This window comes from Magallana gigas, chromosome 5 (genome assembly GCF_963853765.1).
Source record: "Magallana gigas chromosome 5, xbMagGiga1.1, whole genome shotgun sequence".
Classification (NCBI taxonomy): domain Eukaryota; kingdom Metazoa; phylum Mollusca; class Bivalvia; order Ostreida; family Ostreidae; genus Magallana; species Magallana gigas.
Window position 1 is genome coordinate 45,199,751 of NC_088857.1, and position 26,247 is coordinate 45,225,997.

Sequence of the window (26,247 nt, forward strand, 5' to 3'; positions counted from 1 at the left end):
TAGACAAACACTTGACAGATATAATCCACTTCAACACAATGACTTTGATAGGTCACTGCATTTCTAATTCTGATGATGACTGTAATTAGATATATTTCAAGGAATAAAAAATGAAACTGAAAAAGATGACAGAACCAAAGCAGAACAAGAGAAAATGACTACGTGTATATGATAGTCATTTCAACAAAACAGTTCGTTCTGCGTGGGTTGTGTAATGACCTAATAAATTTCTTTATTTTCCTCTTGGCAAATTGTGAAAGACATATGAGCAAGTCACTAACAAATTCACATTGTTTTATAAAAGTTTTGGCTTCAATCTGCTGGAAAAGTCTCACATTCGTTGGCATAAACAGTCGACAAATTCTGAAATAAAAAATTGTAACATTTTTGTTATAATTTGACTGTATTTATATCTAAGCAAATATAAGGAAATACGCTTATGAGAACACTATTATTATATATTTATTAGGTTTGTTACTGGCTGACTACAGAAATATATTGGGTTGATCAATCTCATAGATGGCGAGGTGGAGCGTTAGTTTACGGTACACAATCATAATTTTGGAACAGTGAGGGACAAGGGTACATACCATCCACATCAATTTTGCCGTCCTTATTCTTGTCGGCTAGTTTAATCAGTTGTTTAATTTCTATCTCTGACAGTGGCTCTCCAACACATTTCAGAGCTTTAGACATCTGCTTTAGATCTAGGTAGCCTCGTTTTAACTTGTCAAATGTCATGAAGGCCTCTCTCAGCTCCGCCTTGACAACTTCCGGGTCCACCATGTACCCGGAAATCAGACTGACGTACTCGGCTTTACTCAACACGCCATCACCTGTGATTGAATTTTTTTTTATATTAAAACTAGTCCTCAAATGTCAATTTAATATCCCAACTATCTTGATTGGCAGCCAATATCTGTATTAGACTGCTGGAAACTTTTTCTAAATATGAAATGGGCCTGAATTTAATTTAATTGTTTGTTTGTGTGCCTCTTCCATTCTTTTTTTTACCCGCTACACCCCTCGGACACTCCTCCATAGATAAGCTCAAAAATACAAAAATAATAAACTGAATGTGGTGTTTTCTTCTCCTTCTCCCTTCCCTTCACCAACATAATACATGTGAGTTTTTTCTAAATTCAGTTCTTAATTAATTGATTTCTATAATAAAGTAGCCCCACCAATTTATGTAACGTTCTATTCAATTAATCTATATTTTGCTCATTATTGTGAAATTACTCAGTATAAGGAAATAATTTCCTGAGGAAATCGTGATGACAGAAAACATGCGATTGAATAGCCTATGTATAAGTACATGATACATGGCTGTACCACAGGGCAATGTCCATATCAAACTTTGGAACCTTTTAAGTCGATTGTTTTTCCGTTGCTTTACGGGATAAAACACTGGTATGTCAACCCGAATTTCCTCCTATATAGACGCACATGTCTGTACTTGACCATTCGAACACATTTCATTTACAAGACGACTTCTCACAAACGATTATATTATTTATCATACCATACTTTTCATATCATTATCGATCAATTTAGCATACCTCTGATGGTCGACAGAATGGTATCATACAGTTTACTATAAGTATAAATTATATCTATGATTATTTCCTATGAAAAGAAATAGAAAGGATTCAACTGACACATCCATTGTCATTGCAATCAATCTTTGTAAATGATCAAGGTTAATAAAAATTATGGGTGTTTAAAGCTTGTTGTATGAAACCACGTATTATAAAATTTATGAAATTATTAGATTGTGAAAGCTGTGGTGGTTTTGTTAAGAACCAATGATGGTGTTTTTTTTTCAATGAAATGGCTCATTATAGTTTAGTTACGCGGACGTCGTTGAAAACACAGTTGACAGATCGTTAATGTGTTGGTTTCCGATGATCTCAAACACTACTAGTATATATAGCTGCATACATTTGTATATATGTATATATAGGCATCTATATTAATTGCCTGAAACACTGCTTTTAAATATTTTCAATACATAATAATCATCATTTTCTCTTTAAAAGGAAATATGGATTACCGAAATTGAATCGTTACATTTTCCTCCGGTTACTTGGATTTTTTATATATAAAAAACGGGATTTACCGTTTTTGTCCGCTTTCTTCATTATGTCGTCTACCTGTGCTTTGGTTGGGTTTTGGCCCAGGGCTCTGAGTATGGAACCAAGTTCTTCCACAGATATGGTTCCGTCCCTGTTTTTGTCGAACATCTCAAAACATTCTATAAGCTCTACACAAAAAGAGAGGGAGAAAAATCTACATGTATGAGTGTATGGCTGAAAATCCTTCATTTTAAGAAATATTATCGAGGACATTCACTGCACTTGTACAATTTTCAAACAGGTAATATGTATTAAATATTTGGAGTGATCGGATGATAATCTGCCTGTATTTATGACGTTGGTCGACACAATAAATAATAACTTGATAATACATGTATGGACCGTTAGAGCATATTTTTGAAACATGATTTCACATTTAAAAGTACTGAAGATAATTTACAATTCATTTTGTTTTAGTTTTAAAAAATCCATCGTTCTTTTTTGATGTCAAGAGGAAAGAGTGGTCGGCAAGATGGTTTTGGACTAACGCATTCAGCAGGCACGTAGCACCAGGGGCCTCCCCCCCCCCCTCCCCATTTTTTCTCGCAGCAGATTTCTTTTTTTCTAAATTACATGTAAAAAAAATGAATTATCATGTTGATCCCACTCTCTCTCTCTCTCTCTCTCTCTCTCTCTCTCTCTCTCTCTCTCTCTCTCTCTCTCTCTCTCTCTCTCTCTCTCTCTCTCTCTCTCTCTCTCTCATATTGGGCACCACTTTGCACTCTTGTAAAGGGTGTGTATGTGTTAAAAACATAGAAAAACATTGTTAACAAAAGCTTGTGAAGTCCATGTATTACACGGCACGTGTAAAACATAATGTAGAACATTTATAATTTAAATAAACATCAGATGTACACTTTAAACTTGAAGTTAATGAACTTTAAACAGCATTTAATGCCCAGTAAGATTAAAAATCTCGTGAAAATAATTATGTCATTATGCTCTTTTAATGGGCACTTAAATACATAATTTGGTAATCTTATCACAAGCTGACTAATAGCCTGAAAATGGTGACCCCAAACTTGAACTTCGCGACTATAGATTTGATTTGTACAACTTAACTCTTTAGAACCAGATCGATTTGAATGATTAATAATTTATATTCTTTTACATATACATGTATATCCAAGTTTCATACATGGTTGTCTTGAACTATGACAATGATCCCCATCCAAGAAAGCTGTCCCTGACGTACACATTTTTTGTCCCCAAAACTATTTATGTCTGCCTTTATTGATAAAACTTTTTTGGATTCGATGGAAATTTTCAAGCGTTAGATTTGAAGATATCGAAATCAGTCCTTGATGGACAGCTAAAGGTTTGGGACCGATTTTGATAAAACATTGATTCAAATCGTTTATCAATCTTCACTTACCTTCAACTTCCGCTGGACTCAGCTCAGCCTGCAAATTAATTTCAATCATTTATATATCATTCCCATTTCAATCATTCTATATTATGTATAGAAGAAAAGTAATAAAATTAAAAATTTACAAAAATTACAAAAGATGTCAGAAAACAAACCATATTTTCAAGTTTTACATCCACCAACTTTTAACAAATGTCAAGTTATTCCTTCTTTAAAGATTTAATCGAGTCTACCCGTCGCACCTCTCTAATCCTGGATTAATCCAGTACACTTTATTAGGTCAATTGTCTATGAACAGGTCTAAGAATTAAGTTGATATTACTATATATATATAAAGTTGGCTAGGACGTGCCAGAAAATTAATTTAACATAATAATCTGCACTCTTGTTGCACATGGCTTTTCTGAATTTTCTTTTTATTTTGGCAAGAAATATTAACCATATAAATGCTGAACAAATTCGCTATAAAGAATTACTATAAGGGTGCGTTCAGATATGAGGGTTCATTCCATATTTAAGGTATTTCGCGGTATTTTATAGCTTTACCCGTTATTCACCACCACCCCTTTTTACTCTTCAGTTACATACATGTACATGTATTTTCTCTGCATGAATATCCTCATAGAGAGCACTTGACAAATCAATTAAGCAACCAAACGTTCATTAGATCAATCAATTTATCGATCTTATCAATGGTTATATCTATGCAGATATCCTTGCAAACTTTCGGACAATTTTAACTATCATTTCGAGTGAGTTTGTGATTTCTTTTCTTCGTCGAGACAAGTATGCTTTTGTGGCACGAACAAATGGATCGGTATACATATACTAACACAGTTAATTGAATATGATAACTCTAGTTTAAAGTGTTTACGATATTAAAATCAACAGTCCAAGATTTGGAGCATTTTTTCTCAAGATTGTCAGTATGGGACATAGCTGGAGTGATTACTCTCGATATGAAAGAAAGATTCGTGGAACGGAAGTTTCTATATGACAATTTTAATTCAAATTTGTTTGACATGTCCTCTAGTATCAATACATATGCATAACAACGTATGTTCTACACAAACTAAACAATATATGCTTGTATTGATAGCCAAACAGACAAACCCACATTAATGTTCTACAGAGACAGAAAACGAACGAAAATTATGTTACACATAGAAAATATAGCACTCTGAGCTCTGGCATAGTTGAAAAATTTCATTGCACGATATTCCATATTATGGCTTTTGCATTTGTCTTCAAACTGTGTCCTTTACAAAAAAATTAAGATTATTGAGAATAAAATAAATTTAAAATTGAAATATGTCAGAAGAACAGGATCGTTGTTTTTTTCGAGAAAAAATAGAGATCAGTTAATTTAAAAAAAATCATCATAGAATATAAAAGTTAAATTTTTGTTTCAAGATATTGATTGATTGTTTGCACCGTACGATTGTTAATGTTTATATTTCTTACGATATAAACTTAACAGAAAATAGCAGGGAGTGTGCAATGGCCCTCAAAGAATACACTGTTGATTACTGCATTTCATATTATGGACACATGTTTGAGTACTTTGACAATAACGACGGTACGCAGAAATTTCAGATGTTCATTCTTAGATTTTGTCTAGTATAAATCAATTGGAATATTTATGACCCTTTGATATCTTAATGCAATGCGTAATTAAATATCTCATAACAAAACATTAGGAGCCTAAGTATACACAAATATCTAAATATTCTACGTTATATGTTAGTAATGTAAACAGTACAAAACAAAGAGCCTTAAAAACTTCACAAAAACAAGGTATAACAGTATCAATAAAAACACGCACTATACATAAGTCACCATCAGGTGACAGCATCTATCTTATATAAATGTTGCGTGCACTACTGAATGGTCAACTTGCATAATTTTGAATTTATAGGTCTAACAAAAGTGGACAAGACACGAACAGGCAAAGAAAAGATTGAAGTACACAGCTATAGCATATACATGTTTTATAAAGACTCCATGGGACCTCCATATCTCCGTTATATAAATTACCGGGTAAGCAAATTCAAGAAACATTCACATTCGCCTATATTTCAAACCCGTTTGTGGAAACATATCATTGGTGTTTTATCAAAAAACAACGCGATATTTCTGAAAGATCTGTTGCTCCTTTGATTATAAACGATACGGTATAATATTTAATTGATCAGATCTGCACAAAATTCTGGGAGGGGGGAATACCAGAATGACTTCAATGAGAAAATTCCGTGTAGAATTGCTAATAAATTAAAATGCTTAATATCAATAAACATCATGAAAATATTCTTTTGCAGAAATGAAATTGTTTCTGCTGCTGCCGCATCGAACACCGAATGAGGGTAGTTCTCTCCGCTTCTGAAATCACTGTCCCATGGTGCTATTTAGGACTGGTCGTGTAATGAACTTTGAGAATTCTGTAAATAAAAGTAAAATGAAAATATATTAAATGACAGAGTTTAATTGATTGGTTCTCTGGTAGTTTTGTGGAATATATTAGCAATCAATTCATGCGGTCTTACAATAAATGGTACTTAAGAGAAAACAATGTTAATTATAAAACAGAAAATGAAATTCACGAATAAAGTGCGAATACAAAGTTGTTTATTTTCTTTGTTTTGAAATAGGGAAAACAGGGTACTTGAGAACCATCTAATTTTTTGGAGAATGAAGGCCAAATGGAGCGGCATATACACCTTGTTCTTAATAAGAAATTTTAAACTTGCCAAATTATCACCTTTAAAGAATTTTAACATTTAAATGACTTCTTTACGCGTAAGAAATAAAAAAAAAAGAGAAAGTTAATTCATTCCAGTATATATTAGATTGTACTGGAAAATGTTAAACCATTCAGTATATTGCCCTTTCATTTGGTTTTGCATTTCTTTTACATGTTGATATATTGTTTACATACATGCTATAAATGCAGTACAAACTTAGTTCAGGTAGATGCTTCCTACCTTTGTAATCAATCAGACCGTCTTTGTTGGAGTCCGCTATCTTCATCATCTGTTCCGCCTCCTCTTCAGTCAGGGGCTCACCTAAAGTGGTGGCGATTCGCAGCAGCTCCGCTTTCTCTATCACTCCGTTTCCATTTTTATCAAAAATCTTGAAGGCTCCCTCAATGTCTTTTTGCTGTTCCTCGGGTGAATTATTAACGTAAAATTTAGACATCAAAATTTTGAAGTCTTCAAATTGTATTTTTCCATCTCCTATAAATATATGATAAGTAGTAAATATAAATGTAACTAAATATAGATACCGTAATTCCAGATTAAGTGCAGAAACCCCCTTCTCCCTATCCCCAATAATTCAATAATATCAACATCACATTTAAAAAGGAACCCTTACTGTTCTGGTCGACCTCTTTGATAAACGAGCGGAGGTCTTTCATGGAGGGGTTCAGTCCCATACTGCGCACCACTGTGTCCAGTTCGCGCAGACTTATGTGTCCGTCCTTGTTCTTGTCAAAGATGTCGAACGCCTCCCGCCAAGTTTCTATCTGTTCCTCGCTGTGCTGGTGGTCTGCCTGTGAATAAAAAAATATTCATTTAGTTCCCTGTCATTTTAACAAAAATAAAACGTCTGTATGGTGACATATCTCTGCCCCTTGTGTGCAAGTGTTTTTCTATCAAATATGTCGACATGCATGTCAACATAGTTATGTTGCATGTTGACATAACTATCTTGCATGTCAACATATTTATCTTGCATGTCGACATATTTTATAAAAAATAACTTGCACACAAGGGGCAGAGATATGCCACCATAGTCTGAATTACAACAAGCATGCCTTTTCTAACCCCATCCCCCACCACCACCACCCTAAACACAAACACACCATATCTTTGCAAACGATTAAAGAACTTTCGGTCCAGTCAGCTCAGCCTAAAAATCTAATTTTAAACATTTTGTTTGCGAAGAACCACATTAATTTATTTCTAGTCAAGGAAACGCAACATCAACCACTGGCGTAGAAAGTAAATTGAAAGTGGGGGGCTAGACTAATCCTCAGCAATATTGAAAAAAACAACCTAATTCCCAAAATCATGAAAATCCAAATCCGTTGGGGGGGGGGGGGGTACCTATAGTTAAAAAAAATTTCTTACCTACCAAACTTCCCCCCCCCCAAATCATGAAAATCCTAATCCGTGGCGGGGGGGGGGGGGGGGCGCTAGTATGCCTATACCATGACTCCAACTTCTCAATATTTCAATCTTTTAAGGTAAATTCAGGAACAATTATATTTCCTGAGAGAAAAAGTGGGGGAGGGGTGAACCCTCTATGATGCTATGTGCCTAACGGTTAGGTCTAACTTTGCAAAAAAAAAAAGGGGGGGGGGGGCTAAGCCCCCCCCCCCCCCCAGCCCCTCCGGTTCCGACGCCTATGTCAACACAAAAGTTGTCAGATGTTCATATGAGACATATACCATTCAAATATTAATGTTATTGCAATCTCAGATGATCGATCACTTGGCTTAAAGAAGATGGGGGAATGGGGTGTGTAAATTGCCCGTGGTAGGACGGAAAAAAAGGTGAAAATAAAAAACAAAATCCTACATATCAAAACAGCACTTTGGAAAATTCGCTCTCAGTGATCGATCCATATTTTCTTTTTATAAAAATATTGATTATAAACACGTGATAAGTTAAATAGCTGGAAAATAATCTAACTGGGCCATGCATGATAAATATATCCAAGAAGTGTCAATTTTAGGGACATCAGTGCCATGTTTCATTTTATGAAAGGGTCTTCAATATTATCATTTTTCTTTCAATCAAGTGTGATTTTATAAGACCAACGATTTATCATTTTACACTACATCATTTTGTTAAATAGCATTCGTATTTCTACGCATTTTTTTTTATTGTTGTGACTAGAACAACTCGAGCGTTATAGGGACCGCACTGTATGTCGCCATTTTAAAAGATTGATTGAGTGTTAGGTTCCAGCGGCTGCATCCGAGTGTGATGTCTATTTTTATATTTTAACATTTTTAAAATGTGGTATAGAACACTTTCGGATATCTAATGTGGGTGAGAGTACATCATATTCATAATAAAATCACCGATTTAAAACTTTGAGCTGTACATTTTTTCACCATAAATTCTTTTAAGAGTTAAATATTGCAACCCTCACCCTGAACACTTACCAAAAATACGGCGTACAAATAATGAAAAAAAAACCTGACACTTTGACGGACGCTTTTAATAAAACGATGAACTTGTAGCGATGTATTTCGTAGAATTTTATAATATATTCTAGATGAGGTTTGTAATAAGTCATTTAGATCAAATATCCGGTTTTATGATACTAAAAAAACAGTTTGAGTTCGACACCACACAACAGTAATCTTGATCGCAGCGGAATTAATAAAAAAAACTTAGTCTAATGGTCCAGTGTCGTAGATTCTTGTAAATCAAAATTTCTGGACAAATGTTCATAACTGATACATTCTGGGGGGGGGGGGGGGGGGGGAGATTAAAAATGTGTCAAAAGGACAACATGGCAACATCGTTGGAAGAAAGATTTTGTTCTACATCTCTATTATATTTCCAGAAATTCCAATAGAAAATGAGATAGAAACATATTTTATGTCAATGAAATGACCCCTCTCTCTCTCTCTCTCTCTCTCTCTCTCTCTCTCTCTCTCTCTCTCTCTCTCTCTCTCTCTCTCTCACGATTAATTCCATAATGTTTTATATGATAAGAATTGAAATTGGTGCAAAATATTGCTTGGAACATGCAGGCAATTGAAAAATGGAAAACTGCATGACATTTTATCATTAAATGGAAGTGACATCCGGGACTTTGCCGGAAACTTGAAGCATGGAGAAAGAAAGAAATCAATGAAATACGGGTATTTATGCAGTTGGAGCTAAACACATGATCTCAAATCGATAGCTGGCATTCTCGAAATGTTGGTCAATTATGATTAAGTTTCTTCATAGAAAATGCTTTACAGATTATAAATTGCGCGAATTTGTGCATGCTTTATATATGAGTCTTGCAAGCGCGCAGCAAGAATATTTCTTAAACCGTAGTTGAATTTATTTTCTTTTTCAATTTTATTTACATGTACATGTTTATATTGGCTTTCATTAAAAAAAAAAGCAAAAAGACACTAACATATTACATGAACATTTACATGTATTTAGTAAATGCTTTTTTTTTTGGTAATCTCAACGCAGTGTTTATATAATATATTATTCCACTCAAAGAAAAATAACCTGGTAATTCCGCAGGTAAACAAACATGAATTCTTATTGTATTTTGAAAATGAAACACAAACTATAGCTGCATACCTGTCGCAATCAATATAACAAAGATTAAGCGTGTTAAAAAATGATAAAATGTTGCAAAATTGTACATACCATACTTGACCAGAAGAGATAAAAGCGATTGCGTTGGTAAAGTTGACTTGACGGTCGATCACGCACGTACTCGTTTGTTGTTATTTACGTTACCTGCAGAGGTAAAACTTTGTAAACGGCGATGTGATTGGTTGAATTATTCAAGGTTATTGTTATCGATTTTCTGATTGGGTAGGAAAATGGGTAAAGTGTTTATTAGATACCCAGCATACCTAGCTTATGATCGAAGAATCCAACGCTCACATGACCAATACTGGTTTTCCCATCTCTCTATCTCTCTCCCCCCCCTCTCTCTCTCTCTCTCTCTCTCTCTCTCTCTCTCTCTCTCTCTCTCTCTCTCTCTCTGCTACACGCTAAGTTATGTACTTGAATTTTCAGTACGTATATAGGAAATTTCATACATGTACATGTACATCTACAATGTGCAGTGTATGTACAAATTAAATACTATTATTCATCCAATCATCAATATATGTCATTTTGACTGAACGTATAAGGGAATTGGTTTCTGTACAATATTTCATTATTCTTGAGAAAGTCAAGCCGTCTATGATTTTGAAAGGTGTATATATTCCGAACGACATTTTTTTAAATAGAGCTCAGGAACATGCATGTAGGTACTGTATCATTAAAACAAATTTATACACCATAGCCATGCTCAATATAAACCAAGATTCTTTAACATGTTGATGAAGAAGTCGCAATTTTTATTGATCCGTCCCTGCCCCCGTTTTCCCTTAAACTGTTAAATAGTTCATTGCTTCATGTAGTTTGTAGCATATTTTAGGTATCTAATACCCCTTCTCATCCTACCCTTGACAGACGTAGTTTCAACTACATATGCTTTATCCCAATTTAAAACATTTACCGAATTAACGTTATATATATTATAGCTGTTTGTTCATTGCTTCACCCATTTTACTTTTATGTAACATTATCTCTTAATTTTTTTAATCAATGAATTATGTACAGATAACGTGTTAGGCTAAGCAAATGTTTTGTTTCAAAAATAAATAAATAAATAAAATATGTAGTAAACTATCCAAAACCTTTCTGAACGAGAAACGGAAATATGAAGCCTTTCGTGCTGGTTTTCTTTGTAGTAATTCATACTTGGTTATCTGTGCGTTTGAGAATTTTTTCCGTAAACAAAATAGGGATGAAGAACTTCGACTTCGAGAACATTAAAAGTGCGTAAACCAATGTTACCACAGAGGATAGCTTTCATTAACGCAGTTTTACGTTATGCATTTATAATTATTTTCAGCACGGCAGCGTGTAAATCTTAAAAGTGCTTAATAAAATCTAGGCATTGGCTTGCCCCTAGCTGAATATTTCGCAACCCTGAGTCTGACATCGAAATACCCGGTATCAGGCTTAGTTTGTAGACTGGAATAAGCGGGTTGGTTATCTGTATAATGATATCATTTCATTTTCTTTAGAATAGCAGCCACAGTGTAGAAATACTAGGAGACCTGGTATAGGGAAGTGTGTCAGTCATGTCGGGCAGGGAGGAAGGCAAGCAGGAAAAAGGTGAGGCTTAGCCCAACGATGTAAACATTGCTTTGAAGAAAAAAATGATAATGTCTGTTGGATATGAGTTTTCATTATATAGTGCAACCATAATTATGATTAAAATGCAAGCAGTGTGTTTGTTTGGTTCAGTGTTAATTACAGACAGAGTGAGAGATGCATTGTACATAATATTGAAATTTCAAAGACATCAGTATTTCATTCTGGTTTTATCGTTGCCTTTGGTATCAGGATGTTTTCAACACATGACTGCGACTTATTGATCTAAATTTTGTGAATATGGTCATCCATAGAAATTAACTATTTAATAAGTGAGCACCGAAAATGTGCTTAAAATGCTAAAAAGTAAAATTATTTTGATCCAGATGAAGAAGAGGAGGAAGACCGACAGAGAATGAGGGATGCCGCGAGACGTGTTCTCCAGAGTCAGAGTGAGGCTCAAGAGGATTCAAGGGAACATCAGCAAGTTGGTAGGTACTGGTTGTGAAAAAAATGTGTAAATGTTAGCTAGTTTATTGTAGTTATGTGGTCAGTGTAATTTAATGGCAAATATTCATTACTTTTCCAGATTTAAATGAAATAGGTGGTAAGTACGCTTTTATGTTTTTATTATGAACACCTAAGAATATAATGACATAAAATATATACTAGATAGATCTGTGAAAATTAGGTATACAATTATCATAATGTTAAAAATCATCAATATATATATATATTATTTATTATATCAAAATTTGATAACTGACATTTATTATAAAGATATGTGTATCCTCATTTCATAAACAAAAGAATCAGAGTGTGAAATTTATCTTGATGAATTTTAAGACTACAATTATGAAATGAAATGAACCTTACAGAACTAAAGTTTTTTAATCTTTGTTTTCAATAGTGCGGTTAGAGAGTCCTCTAAATGGAGCCCCGGTTAATGGAGAACAAAATTTGCAGAATATTGGCAAGTATTGTACACTGTACTAACATTTCATTCCATGTACATGTACTTTGAGATATCCGAATATTCAAGATATCGAGGGTAGAATACTTCAACAATAAGCGGTCGAGACTTACAAATCACTTCAAGATATCCATTGTATTTGAGATATCGGTGTTCGAGATATGGAAGTTCAACTGTATCTATACATGCCATCATAACAAATCAGTCCATGTACATACATGTATCTATATACCCGCCATCATTGTTCAACAAGTACAGTACCCGCAATGTTATTTTTTACAAAATAAACGATAGGATAGGATTCACGCACGATAGGATAGGATTAACGCACGATAGAATAGTATACACGTACGATATGATAGGACTGATACACGATAGGAAAGGATAAATGATATTCAAGATAAACATATAACCGCGTTAAACGATCTTCACGTTAACCTGATAATGGCAGAATTTGAGAAAGAACTCGTAGAAATCATCAACAAATGCCCGGTTGTTGTATTCGCTGCATCATTCATATAATGTATTAAAATGACTAGTTAAATTTTCTTAACAAATATTATGAGCTGAAATGATCAATTTTTTGTATTGTTAGCATTGTTTTCAATACCGAACAACCCAGCCGATCGCTGCGAACATTTCAGCCTGAGAGCAAATAACATGGAAAATAGCGGACTCAATGAAAATACAACTCTTGCTCTAAATAAATATAAAATCTATCATAAATACATTTATTTCTGTATAAAAAAATGATGCATTTAAAATAAATTATTAACACAGATACACATTCCATGTACGATTTGTTGACATTGTTTTCATTACCGCACACCCAAGCCGATCACCGGGAACATTTTAGCCCGAGATCAAATATCACAGAGAAAATAAAGTGGGTTCAATTAAAACAATACTTTTGTTTTAAGTAAATATTAATTATATAATAATTACTTTTGTCCTATAAATAATGATGCATGCAAAACGAATAATGTTATACATACAAGTTAATGTTTACACAGGTATACAGTCCGCGTAAGATTAAATATATTCGATATACAGGTAATTATGTTACCTTGTTCCTAAGAACTTCGATAGTCTACAATCATTTTTTCACTTTCACTGCTTACAGATATTGTTTACATGTACTACTGATTAATTTGATCTAAAGAATTGAGAATTTAGTACATGGATAGAATGCTGGATAGGAATTTACATTTTTTATTCGATAAATTTCCGTATTCGGCGCATTGATTGACTCGCGATTTTGAAATAACTGTACTTGCTTATAAAAAGGCATAAAATGATTAACATGATGGAATAAACGGAAAAACTGTTAAAATTAAACAATAATCCTGATAGGATTAACGCATGATAGGATAGGATTAACGCATGATAGAACAGTATACATGCACGATACGATAGGATTGATACACGATACGATAGGATAGGATTGTAAAGAATAACGTTGCAGGTACTGTACAAGTACTTCTAAAAAAAACAGCAAAAAATCTCTGACGAATAATGTTAGATTCTTATAAACTTGGGAAAAGTTGATACTGTATGTATTAGTTACATCAGTAATTTGATTTATCAATTAAAAGGAAAAAACTCAATTTTTTATATACCGTAGTTATTAATATTCCCAATTTCAATGTGGAATTTTTTATCCATTGGGAAAAAAACTGAACCCTTTACATTCTGTTTTGACAATTTTTGGCCACCAAAATGTGTACATTATTCTTAAAAGTATGGTAGATATTTTGACACATGCATCAACAAACTTTTGAGATATATACTTTTTTCGATGTCCCTGGTAGTCATATGAATATTTATCTTTTCTGATAATGTACATTTACTAGATATTGCTCTAGAATTTTTTTAACATCTAATTCTTCCTTTCATTTTTATTAGAATTACCAACTTATGAAGAGGCTATGAGAATAACGTATGTACTGTATTTAATTAAAAATCATGTTAACATTAAAGATAGACTGATAAGGGGCTGGAGTAGAAAACATTCCTTTTATATGTTTTTGTACAGTGTTTTGATGATTTTTGTGATAGGATATCAGGAAATTTTAGACACATGGAACTAAAAACGTTTACAGTATATACATGCATAGTATACAAGTGTGTAAACATACTCCCCCATAATGTTTATGATGAGCTTAAATGTTTATTTCCCTAAATTGACAGTGACACCAGCGTGGATATAGACACTGGACGAGTGGATATAGACACTGGACGACCTGACTCAGGACTTCGACTCAGAAGGTAACCACTGGAATTACTCTGTAATATTTGCTAGCAAATCAAATATTTTATTAAAATGTTTAACCATACACTCAGGACAATGTAATTACAGTAAAACATGCTTATAACAAATTGTCTGGGACGGGCGATTTTGGTTCGTTATAAGCGCAATTCGTTATAACCATCAAATTTACAACACAAAATAAAGTCACGGGGAATGAAAATCACTTCACTGTAAGTGTTAATTCATTATGAGTGTGTTAGCTTTAACCGTGTTTTACTGTATTCTTTTTATATACTTTTATGTGATCATATCAAAAGAAGGTTGTTTTGCTTTGGTACTTTATCACATTTACCAATAATTTATTGCATGTTTTTCTGTATACTATGCATGATATACATAAGTAATGCATAGTATACATAAATACTTAAATGTAACCCTGAATTGAGTTTGTTAATTTTGTGATTGTGATATATGTTGAAATACAATTTACCTATACCATGGAATGGACCCCCTGCAATGGCCTCAAGTAAAATTGTTAACTCTCCATTTTCTAGAGATCACTCTCAGGAGGAAAATGGTTTCTCTGTGCCAACTGTGAGTATAATTATTACTTGTTATACCGAGAGAGAGAGAGAGAGAGAGAGAGAGAGAGAGAGAGAGAGAGAGAGAGAGAGAGAGAGAGAGAGAGATGTCATAGTACATGTAGAATTTCAATATCATCCACTAATTTGAGCAAAAGGACAGATTATGGCCATTGGCAACAATCTCCTTTATCACAATTTAGCATTTAAATCTATACATATATAGTTTACCAAATGTACCAAAAATAAACAGAACACTGATAATCAGTCTAAAATATAAATGCAGCTACTAGATGAAATTACTTTCTCAATAAACATTTGTGGTTTGTAACAGGCATCATATCTTACTGACAAGGAGACGTCAGACAAAGAAGGGGGAGATAAGTATGTGGTGTCAGGAGAGGAACCGACCAATTCCAGACGGTACAGCCAGATGTCCATAGGTCAGTAATCGGATCTTACACAGAAGGGCTTCAGATATTGTAATACATTGCCAGAAATATAGACACTTCAAACTAAGGATGATTCTAATTTGGAACAGAATTTTTATACATTCTTTTGTCTTCCATATCCATGTACAGAATTTTCACTTGTCGGGGGGTTGATATTTGACATACATTGTAAGCATAATTTAGACTCTTATTTAAAAAAAAAATTTTTTTAGAAGCTGAGGTGGATGGTGGTCATCGTGAGGAGAGGTTGAGTGTTTTTGAGGTTGAGGAAGGATCACGAGATGAGAGGTAGGAATCTAAAATAAGAAACAGGCATAATTACAGTGTATATCATAAGTTGTACAGAAAAAGAGAAATTGGATAAATATCTGAACTCACTTTGTTAATTAAAGGAAATACGAGGGTCAATCAAAAATAGGAAGACAGTGTGGTTGTCTATCATATATTTTTTTATATAAATCATAGATATCAGATTAATCTGTGGTCAGTTACTTATTTTTTTGATGTGTGAAGTTTCACTCCATTTGATGAAAAGATATTTGTGTTACCCGACTTTAAAATCAACATGGTTTGTCATCAAGGAGCACAGTAACGTTCAAAACATGACATCACGATGATGCACGCATGGCTTATAGTAATACTCCTTCTTTACATCACCCATAGTCTTTACAACATGACATCTTATTTGCTCATATTTGTTCGTGAAGCACAAGTTAGTTCCTTAAAGTTTTCTTTTATTACCACGTGTCTTTACTTTGCAGTAAGAAAACTCCTAAATGTCAGATGACGTTACTTATTCTTTTGACCAAATATTTATAGATATTTTATTCTCTTTGACTATTTGATGTCCAAAACACAATTTCCATCACCCCCACAAAATGTAATTCAAATAAACACAAAAAGGCAAATAATTTTGTACATATTACATGTTTTTGCACCATTGAGCCTTTTCACAGTGTCTATCAATTATAAGTTAAATCCATACTGTTTGTTTTTCTCATTGCTCTGTGAAGTCGGACGACATCAACATTTTTAGTCAATTTTAAGAGGACTAGCTATTAGTCTTTAGTTTCTGATTTCTGTACAACAAAACATTATATCCCGTCATTACTTGGTACATACCTGTAGAATAATAGACAATACTTAATTTGAGGTTGCAATATTATTTGGTTTTAAGCCGAATTTAAACACATGTACATGTATTACTTTCGACTTTATATGGTTTATTGTTGACATAACACAAATTTTGACCCTGTACCATGGCTCATTTTTGCAGGATTAGATTCTAAATAATTATAAAAAAATAAAGGAATATATTAAATTTTTTTATTTCAAATTGTTTGAAAGTATTGCTAAATTAAGTCTACCAAATTAAGTAATGAATTGACATTAAGTGAAATAGCTATGGCAGAAGTCTTCGTATTTTTGGATTGACCCTTGTATATTTACAAAAAATACATGAAGTTATACTTGTATGTCCCTGACCGTTCGATTGGGCTAGTACACATGTTTCAGGTTTTCCATGTCTTCATGAAATTTCTGATTGCACTGACAATTTTCAAAAAGCTGTTTTTGTTTTGTTTACCCAGAGACGAGTCTGGATCTCGACTCCAGAGGTTTATCCATCGGAGGATGGAGAGTATCTCGTTTAACAAGCTCTGCTGTGCGGTGATTCTGGTCACGGGGGTGCTCTCTCTCATTGTTTTCCTGGGAGTCTTCCCAGCAAGCTTTGTTTACCTTGACTACTATCAGGTAAATAACTTTAACTCTGGTATTCATAATTAGTCTCCTGCAGCATTATTAAAAGTAGGAGTCATATGATTAAGGAACACATAACTTTACATGCACTGTAAAACTACAGGGGATAAATCAGAGTAAGTTTTGATTTAGTTTTCACAGCTGATACAAAAATCTTTGTTGCATTAATCAATATGAAAAACTAAAATATTTTATCATGTAAAAATATTTAAAATAATTAAGTCGAAGATTGTTTGCAATTTTTTATCATATAAAAGAATTAACAGGTTAAAGAATATGTTTGTCTGACTTTTATTACAAACACTTGTACTACTGTGGTTGATAGATTGCTCTGAAGTATAACAAAATCACGGGGGTGGTTGACAGATCGACCACGTACGAGTTTGGCTGTTACATTCTGGGGCCCAGTGTGGGGTTTCTGGAGTTTGATGGGACTGCCCATACTGTGTCCAAAACTCACGGTGTCTTCACTGTGGACAAAATGCCAATCACAATCTCCTACCATGTGCAATATTTTCTGAGGTAAGAATTATATATTGCTGGTGTCAATCACTAAGTGTTATTTTGAATGAGTGAAGGGGATCACGATTAATCATAAAATCTTTTTTTTTCTCTATACGTATTGTTTCTGAGCAAGTGTCCTGTAGAGATTTATTTTGTCATTTAAAGCAAAGATAAAGATGATAAAATTTTATATATGGTACAAGGACAACATGCACAAAGTCTCACATTGTGTGTAAGTGAATTATTTCTTACTTTTAGAGAGAAAGAGGTTGGTGTTTTACACAGTGAGTTTGGGATGGACTATGATTCAGTCATCAGGAGCGTGATAGAGAGTGAAATCAAGAACGCGGCTGTTCCCTACAGCGTCGACCAGTTTCGACTACAGCGATCCGTTTTGGAAAAATATTTCCACAGGAAGCTGAAATACAGATTAGAAGGTATAAAAAAAAAAATCCACTTCTTTATGTACTTCTTATGTAAATAAATTGCTATCATGGATGGATCAACAATTAATTTTGTCTGTCAATGTGTATTACTGTAGTTGTGTATGCACTGCCCGTCACTGGGCACTGTTGTGTACTGAGGTTTAATTCATGATTTAGTGAAAAACACAATTTCAAGCCCGATATGTAAATTTGTATCGTATTGTATGTACTATAAATGCAGGCTTGGGGTAATGCTAAATGTAATGGTAATGCATTGCAATGCATTACATGTTTTCAAAGTAATGCTAGTAATGTGTAATGCCACAAATTTAGCATTACAAGTAATGGTAATGGTATGCATTACTTTCCAAAATCTAGGGTAATGCTGGCATTACATGGCATTACTTTGCATTACTATGATTATTTATGCATGTTCACTTTAAAAAATGTGATGAATAAATGAATAGTTGAAATTGAATTTGATTAACTTTATTATAAAGAAAAAAGAAATAATTCTTGAAATAAAAATGTTTTTGTTGTATTAATTTTTTTTTTTTAAACTTCATTTTTCAATTGTTCATATTACTAGATATAACAACACAGTTTCATAACATTTTTATGAATGTTGTTTTTAAGAGTTTTAAATCATTTAAACAATTTACTCCAATTAGTTTGCACTTCAATAAAGATGTGTCAACAACACACTATGCCCCAGGATAACCTAAGTAGCAAAACAATCTATTGTTATAAGAAGTGCTAAACACCCCAATCCCCTTCCCTCTGCCTTGTCCAAATAGAATAGGGGACAGACATGCACCTTTAAGGGCAAAATGAATGCACTGTCCATCCATGATGAAAATCAAAATCACTTCCAATATTATAACCCATTTGAAAATAATTTTACTCTCTCTCTCTCTCTCTCTCTCTCTCTCTCTCTCTCTCTCTCTCTCTCTCTCTCTCTCTCTCTCTCTCTCTCTCTCTCTCTCTCTCTGTTGTACATGTATATTAAGTACATAAGTTTTGACTGATAGAAAATACAAGATTGATGTATTTTTTCTATTTTTTCACTTAATATATCGTAAGATAAAGGTTGTCAAACAATCTTTCAGTCCCAGCTTCCACTGCACCTGTAGAACGTTTATTTAGTATAGCTGGGAAGATTTTCAAACTAATAGGATGCAGTTAAAAGATGAAACCTTTGAAACTTTGATCATAAAGTGCAACAGCAATCTTTTGTCTTGTAGTGTCCTCAGCATAAAGAAATCCGATTAAAATATATTAAGAAATATAACTGGGAAAAACCCTCTGTCTATAAATTAATACAATTAAGTGTCCAAAATTATAAAGATTTGTGTTATCTGGGGAATTATCTCTATTTAGCTTTTTAATAACCGCAACATTATTCCATAAATTGTTTTCTATTATGCACGAATTCTGTGTCTCTATATCATATCTGACATTGTATCATGCCAAATGTCTATAAATATCTTTTTACTTACGTAATATGTTGTTCATAATGCCATAAGATTATTATATATTGAGCTAATAAAGAATGACTCTTGTATATATAGTCATTGAATTTGAACCTGATACTGAACCTGTAGATATGTTAAAGAGTGTTTTATATTTGAAACATTTGCAAAAACTCTTTATTAGCTTTACTTTTTTAAAACAAAGTAATGGTAATGGTAATGCATTACTTTACTCATGTAATGGTAATGTAATGCATTACTTCAAGAAAATCAAGTAATGGTAAGGTAATTTAATGCCCAAATTCATGAAGTAATGGTAATGTAATGCATTACTTTACAATGTAATTCGCCCCAAGCCTGTATAAATGAAATATGTTTTTATTAATATTGCACTTCAAAACGTTTTAATTCATGGATCAACCTGAAAACTGGTATTCAAGGAATATTAAGGAAACAATAGTATGTTCTTTAATATTGTGTGTGCTTCATCAGGAGACTGCTGCCCTGCCTGTTGCCCCAGCAGTTGTAACAACTTCACAGCCTGCTCCCTGTGTCCACCACCGAGCACCTGTAGCCAGGGGTTCCACATCAATGTGGAGTACTTCCACCTCGGACAGGTGGATATACCATCGCAGGTGACAGAGAGATATCTCACCAGGACTCTGTTAAAGGTACCAGCTTTTCATTGGACGAGGTCCACGGTTATTGGGGTCAGGGGTTTAATGGGGACGATTCTTCTAGCCTTTAGCTTTCCTCCTCATATTTGACACAATCTCACTGTGGGGTTTAATCATCCGTGGACCTTGCTTATGCACTTTCATCCAAGACAAACATGTCATTGATTTTTTGCCTACTTTGTCTCCAAGAAGCTGTTTCTCTTTGTTAACCACAGTGGGCCAAAAAATATTGTCATAGACAAGAGGCCCAGGGGCCACATTGCTCACGTGAGCAACAATTGCCTTAATTCTGATCAAATTAGATTACAGTATCAAAATATCTTGACAACTAAGTACAGTAGATCTTGCTAAAAAAAAATTGAAAATCTGCCAATTTTTATCCACCTCTTTTTTTTGGTAAATACCAAGCCCCTTTTGTTGTGGTACCTGTAAGAAGATTTTTCTCTATTCCTATATACCCCCCCCCCCCCCCCCCCATTTCGTTGCCCCACTTTTGTCTAGGGAATCATGGTTTCATCAAACTTAAATCTGCATAGCCTGTGCTTTCACACTAAGTACTGAGTTTTGGAACGAAAACTTTCCCATAATATTTTTAAAGATTTTCTCTATATATTCCTATGTAAAAATTTAAACCGCCATCAAGGCCCCGCCCTACCCCAAGGGACTGTGATTATGCAAACTTGAAATTACACTACCCGAGGATGCCTCTACACAAGTTTAAGCTTTTCTGGCCAAATAGTCTTTAAAAAGAAGATTTTTAAAGATTTTCTCTTTATATTCCTATGTAAAAATTCACCCACCATTGTGGCCTCACCCTACCCCTGGACTATTATTTAAACAAACTTGAATCTATACGATCTGGGGATGCTTCCACTAAAATTTGGGCTTTCTTGGCCTAATAGTTTTGAGAAGAAGATTTTTTAAGATTTTCTCTATATATTAAAATTTATCCCCCATTGTGGCCCCGCCCTACCCCCAGGGACCATGATTTGAACAAACTTGAATCTACATTATCTGAGGATGGTTTCACTCAAATTTGAGCTTTCCTGGTCTAATAGTTTTTGAGAAGAAGATTTTTAAAGATTTTCTCTATATATTCCTTTGTAAAACTTGATCCCCCAATTGTGGCCCCTCCCTACCCCCGGGACCATGATTTGAACAAACTTAAATCTACACTATCTGAGGATGCTTCCACTCAGATTTGAGCTTTCCTGGTCTAATAGTTTTTGAGAAGAAGATTTTTAAAGATTTTCTCTATATATTCCTTTGTAAAACTTGATCCCCCAATTGTGGCCCCACCCTACCCCCGGGGACCATGATTTGAACAAACTTGAATCTTCACTATCTGAGGATGCTCCCATTTTAATTTGAGCTTTTCTGGCCTGATAGTTTTTTTGAGAAGAAGATTTTTAAAGATTTTCTCTATATATTCCTATGTAAAACTTGATCCCCCTCTTGTGGCCCCTCCCTACCCCTGGGTACCATGATTTGAACAAACTTGAATCTACACTACCTGAGAATACCTCCACACAAGTTTAAGCTTTTCAGGCCGAATAGTTTTTGAGAAGAAGATTTTTGAAAAATACCAACAAATTTTCAATAATTCTCAATTATCTCCCCTTTAAAGAGGGCGTGGCCCTTCATTTGTACAAACTTGAATCCCCTTCACCTAGTGGTGCTTTGTGCCAAATTTGGTTGATATCTGCCCAGTGGTTTTTTAGAAGAAGATGAAAATGTGAAAAGTTTATAACGACGACAGACAACGGACAAATTGTGCTTGAGCCTTTGGCTCAGGTGAGCTAAAAAAGCTGTAGATTTATTCAGTGTATTCTTCAAACTTATCAGGTCATCCACTTCTCATTTTATTAATCACCTGAATCATTTTTTAGATAATAAAGATAACATACAATGAATTGAATTGATAGATTGCAAATCTTTTAGTTAAAGTAGGGTAGGCATAATGCAAAATTTAGATTTTCTTATCTCAAAGTAATCTAGATTTGTTATGTCATGAATGTGAATGAAGAGTTGTGATTATTTTGTAAATGTGACATTGCTGATTTGCAGGAGTATGCAGACCGTGAATATTTCATACAGAATAAAGTGATAGAGACCACAAAGACTCTCCGACTGACCAAGCAGATCAGGAACACAGGTAACACCACATCGTTTCTTTGATTCCTTTGCACCAATACTCTACATCATTCAGTATTTTTATAAATTTCTTAATAATACAAAGCATGAAAAATCAATTTATCCTTTATTGATTATTTCAGCACAAGAAATCCAAGAGGCAGCAAATGTTGAGGCTCAGAAGATTGGCGTAGTGTCCACTGCTAACTATGAGGCCAACTTGACCCAGGCCACAATCTCGGGTCTGTCCGGCATGTTCAGTACACTGAAGGTCACACAGGAGGATCACAAGCTGTCACTCATGATGATACGGGCACTGGAAGGCGTCGCCGTAAAGGGAAATCTGTACCGGACATATGGTTATGACAATGGGACCATGTCTCTGTATACTAGGGGCATGTCTATCAGTTAGCCTCCCTGTAGACAAGGATATGTCTCTGTATACTAAGGGCATGTCTATCAGTTAGCCTCCCTGTAGACAAGGATATGTCTCTGTATACTAAGGGCATGTCTATCAGTTAGCCTCCCTGTAGACAAGGATATGTCTCTGTATACTAAGGGCATGTCTATCAGTTAGCCTCCCTGTAGACAAGGATATGTCTCTGTATACTAAGGGCATGTCTATCAGTTAGCCTCCCTGTAGACAAGGATATGTCTCTGTATACTAAGGGCATGTCTATCAGTTAGCCTCCCTGTAGACAAGGATCTCTTCTCTGTATACTAAGGGCATGTCTATCAGTTAGCCTCCCTGTAGACAAGGATCTCTTCTCTGTATACTAAGGGCATGTCTATCAGTTAGCCTCCCTGTAGACAAGGATCTCTGTCTATCAGTTAGCCTCCCTGTAGACAAGGATCTCTGTCTATCAGTTAGCCTCCCTGTAGACAAGGATCTCTGTCTATCAGTTAGCCTCCCTGTAGACAAGGAGCTCTGTCTATCAGTTAGCCTCCCTGTAGACAAGGAGCTCTGTCTATCAGTTAGCCTCCCTGTAGACAAGGATCTCTTCTCTGTTCATTTTTGCTCACTTTGTTCTTTCCTGTACCCGTGTTGTAATTTGTCTGTTTTCTTGAATTCTACATTTACATATGCTTTTTCTTTATAACTCAGGATATGTACATGTATCAGATTAGTTTACTTGTTACACACCTTATTTTACATATGTGTAAACTAAATGCAGCAAATTCTCTGTATTTTTATACATTTTATGTCCCATGAACATTTGGAAAATCTGTGTTTATATTGCTATTATTAGATTTTTGCATGTAGGTACATGCACTTCTCTAATTAACATAGTTTTAGGAAATTCTATTTGTGATATGAAAAAAATATGTGCATCGTTAATTACATGTATTATATGTATAAGATTTATGAAATAAAGGCAAATTTGTATATTAACTCAGAACTGAGCAGCATTTTTAATATAACCAATCTTCATAGTACCATAGATTTGTGTGGACCTCATAGATATTTCTTAGATTTTTTACTACATGTATGTATTATTAAAACCTACCGGTATTTGCTTCAGATGGAAACATAAAATTCAAATTCACTTTGCATGAAATTATGGTTTACTTCAATTATGGATCTGTAATTCCTTTTTCTTACAAATTGAATATTAAAATTGACACAGCTGAAAAATTACTACAGTTAACTTTGTGTACTCTTATGTTTTGTTAATCATTTTATTTTTAATAAAGCTAAGGCGTGTTTAGCAGAACAGGTGCTTGCGAGGGCTCGCCAAAATATGTGTTGCATGTATAGGGAATTTTGACAAGTGCTCGCAAGCATCTGCTATGTTGAACATTCCTCTGCTATTAAAACCAATATTTTTTTCTTTAACAACGTATCTTTCATTATTTATACCAAAGAAAGTGCTTTACTAATATAATCATGTTAAGATGCTGTCACTGTGTTATTTTTCATCTGATTTTCCATCCGATTTTCTCATCCGATCCACTTTCAACTAAAATTGTACTGAGTGACCACTGATAAGTCTAAAGTCCAAAGCAAAGTCTGAAAGTTGATTGAAAATCTGATGTCTGCCGATTTTCAATCGACTCTCTGGTGAAACCGTGACGTCACATTGACTTTTCCCACACACAAAAAATATTGAATGGGTTTTATTAATGGAAAATCAGTTGTAAATCGTATCATGTTACCACCTCAACAATCAACTCCAATCAACTTACCTGAGCAAGGCGAGTGAAAATCAGATGAAAAATTGCATTGTGTGACCGCAGTCACTATGAGTAAGGGTGCTATCACATTGACTTGTATTTTTTATAAATTGTATATGTTATATATAATGTACAAGTATATGTATGTTTGTCTATACCTATTAAAAAATAAATGTAAATTTTTAGCTTTTATTCACAGTTTTTATCCAAGAACTTGCTCATTATGTTCATATAATTAATCACAATATGAATTTTGTGACAGAATGGAACTAAAGGGTTTTCAGATTTATTGTCATTGAGATGAGAGACATAAGTAACATGTTGTTTATGTCTCTGTTGAGATATAGCTTCTGTAAAAGAATATCGGAATTAATTACACAGGAATGTAACAACAATCTATTTTTGTTAACCATTTGTTTGCTTCTATTTGTGTCAGTTTAGCATGCAAGGTCTTGTCAAGTTATGAGAGGGCCTTCAGGCCTGCTATAGTCCCCCATTATGCATAGTTATGCATAGTACCGATCAGACCCAACCTAACACCAGAGTAAACTCGGGGTTTACTTTGGGTTTACTCGAGAATTGCGTTTGGAGTCAACTATACGCAAGGAAGTGTGAAGCAGACCTGTATTTTATCTTATCCTACTGCCTGTGATTCCTGCCCCTTGTATATTCCGAATACACAGTTAGCGTCTGCTTTCAGGGTATACTTCTGATCGGGGTTTACTCTCTGTGTCCACTCTGTGTTTACTTGGGGTTAACTGTGGGTCCACTTTAGTAAACCCAGAAAGTAAACCTAGGGTTTAGTTTGGGTTTACTTTCGTTTAGGTTGGGTCTGATCGGTACTGAAGCTTTGTCATTCGTTTAACAGTTTCAACAATTTCATAATCAGTTGATACATGTAGTGATAAATTATTAATCATCATTATAGTAACTGAATAATGTGGAAAACTGACACAGAGGTGACTTCTTCACATGAGCTTTATCTAATATCTACAACTTTTTTCCGTGGTCGGGGTTCTAGGGATACATGTAATTTTGTTTGCCGGTATTGGGGAGGGGGGAGGGGCAGTCAATTTCGGAAAGCCTAGAGCTCTGCCGAGTCTGGCCCTTGTGTCGATCCACGCACGCTTTATCTAATGGTTGTTTGTCCTGTCCACTTGACCTACATAATCATGTAGTAGCCTATAAATACTAAGTATAACAAGTGGCTCAAATCAAGTCTTTGTAACATGAGATCGGAAGAAAATAAATAAACAACGTTAGTCTTAGGCTAATGACTATTCAGTAGGGCGTTAAAAAATTACATTAAAATTTCACATCGGCAAAATGGCAAATACGACCCGGCAATTTCGACTGACCATCCAAATAAAAACAGGGAAACCCGAAAAAAAATAACAAAGACTGGTTTTTACATTTGGATTACCGCCCTTTG

At 34.3% G+C, this 26,247-nt stretch overlaps 2 protein-coding genes across 5 annotated transcripts; one reads left to right on the forward strand and one right to left on the reverse strand.

Moving 5' to 3' along the window:
* Nucleotides 1–205: 205 nt before the first annotated feature.
* On the reverse strand, nt 206–10,032 carry LOC117680666 (uncharacterized). The gene is made up of 8 exons (XM_066085252.1): nt 9,903–10,032; nt 6,880–7,057; nt 6,489–6,740; nt 6,051–6,061; nt 3,514–3,541; nt 2,123–2,266; nt 591–836; nt 206–363 (listed from the first exon to the last, which is right to left on the reverse strand). Exons 1-8 carry the CDS (start codon nt 9,903–9,905, stop codon nt 332–334), a joined length of 894 nt encoding a protein of 297 aa, XP_065941324.1. The 5' UTR covers nt 9,906–10,032; the 3' UTR covers nt 206–331.
* A 915-nt stretch (nt 10,033–10,947) lies between these two features.
* LOC105339775 (uncharacterized) lies at nt 10,948–25,000 on the forward strand. Of its 4 annotated transcripts, XM_066085813.1 has the most exons (17): nt 10,948–11,092; nt 11,345–11,435; nt 11,801–11,905; nt 12,004–12,021; nt 12,325–12,387; nt 14,293–14,326; nt 14,578–14,655; nt 15,193–15,232; nt 15,554–15,662; nt 15,884–15,959; nt 17,261–17,423; nt 17,755–17,951; nt 18,192–18,370; nt 20,323–20,501; nt 22,575–22,662; nt 22,784–23,053; nt 23,441–25,000. In XM_066085813.1, exons 2-16 carry the CDS (start codon nt 11,402–11,404, stop codon nt 23,050–23,052), a joined length of 1,632 nt encoding a protein of 543 aa, XP_065941885.1. In that variant the 5' UTR covers nt 10,948–11,092; nt 11,345–11,401; the 3' UTR covers nt 23,053; nt 23,441–25,000. The 4 variants fall into 4 exon arrangements, with proteins under 4 accessions (XP_065941885.1, XP_065941884.1, XP_065941887.1 ...); XM_066085812.1 differs by having other exon boundaries at nt 22,784–25,000; XM_066085814.1 differs by having other exon boundaries at nt 10,985–11,092; nt 11,350–11,435; nt 22,784–25,000.
* Nucleotides 25,001–26,247: the final 1,247 nt, after the last annotated feature.

Bases quoted from the DNA above. Each gene is read 5' to 3' on its own strand.
- LOC105339775 (XM_066085812.1), top strand. From the start codon at position 11,402: ATGTCGGGCAGGGAGGAAGGCAAGCAGGAAAAAG. The intron at 14,327-14,577 runs GTATGTACTGTA...CTAAATTGACAG, and splicing joins GAAGAGGCTATGAGAATAAC to TGACACCAGCGTGGATATAG. The intron at 17,952-18,191 runs GTAAGAATTATA...TCTTACTTTTAG, and splicing joins CATGTGCAATATTTTCTGAG to AGAGAAAGAGGTTGGTGTTT.
- LOC117680666 (XM_066085252.1), bottom strand. The intron at 2,267-3,513 runs GTAAGTGAAGAT...CTTTTTGTGTAG, and splicing joins GAGTCCAGCGGAAGTTGAAG to AGCTTATAGAATGTTTTGAG. The intron at 364-590 runs GTATGTACCCTT...TTTTTATTTCAG, and splicing joins CGGCAAAATTGATGTGGATG to AATTTGTCGACTGTTTATGC.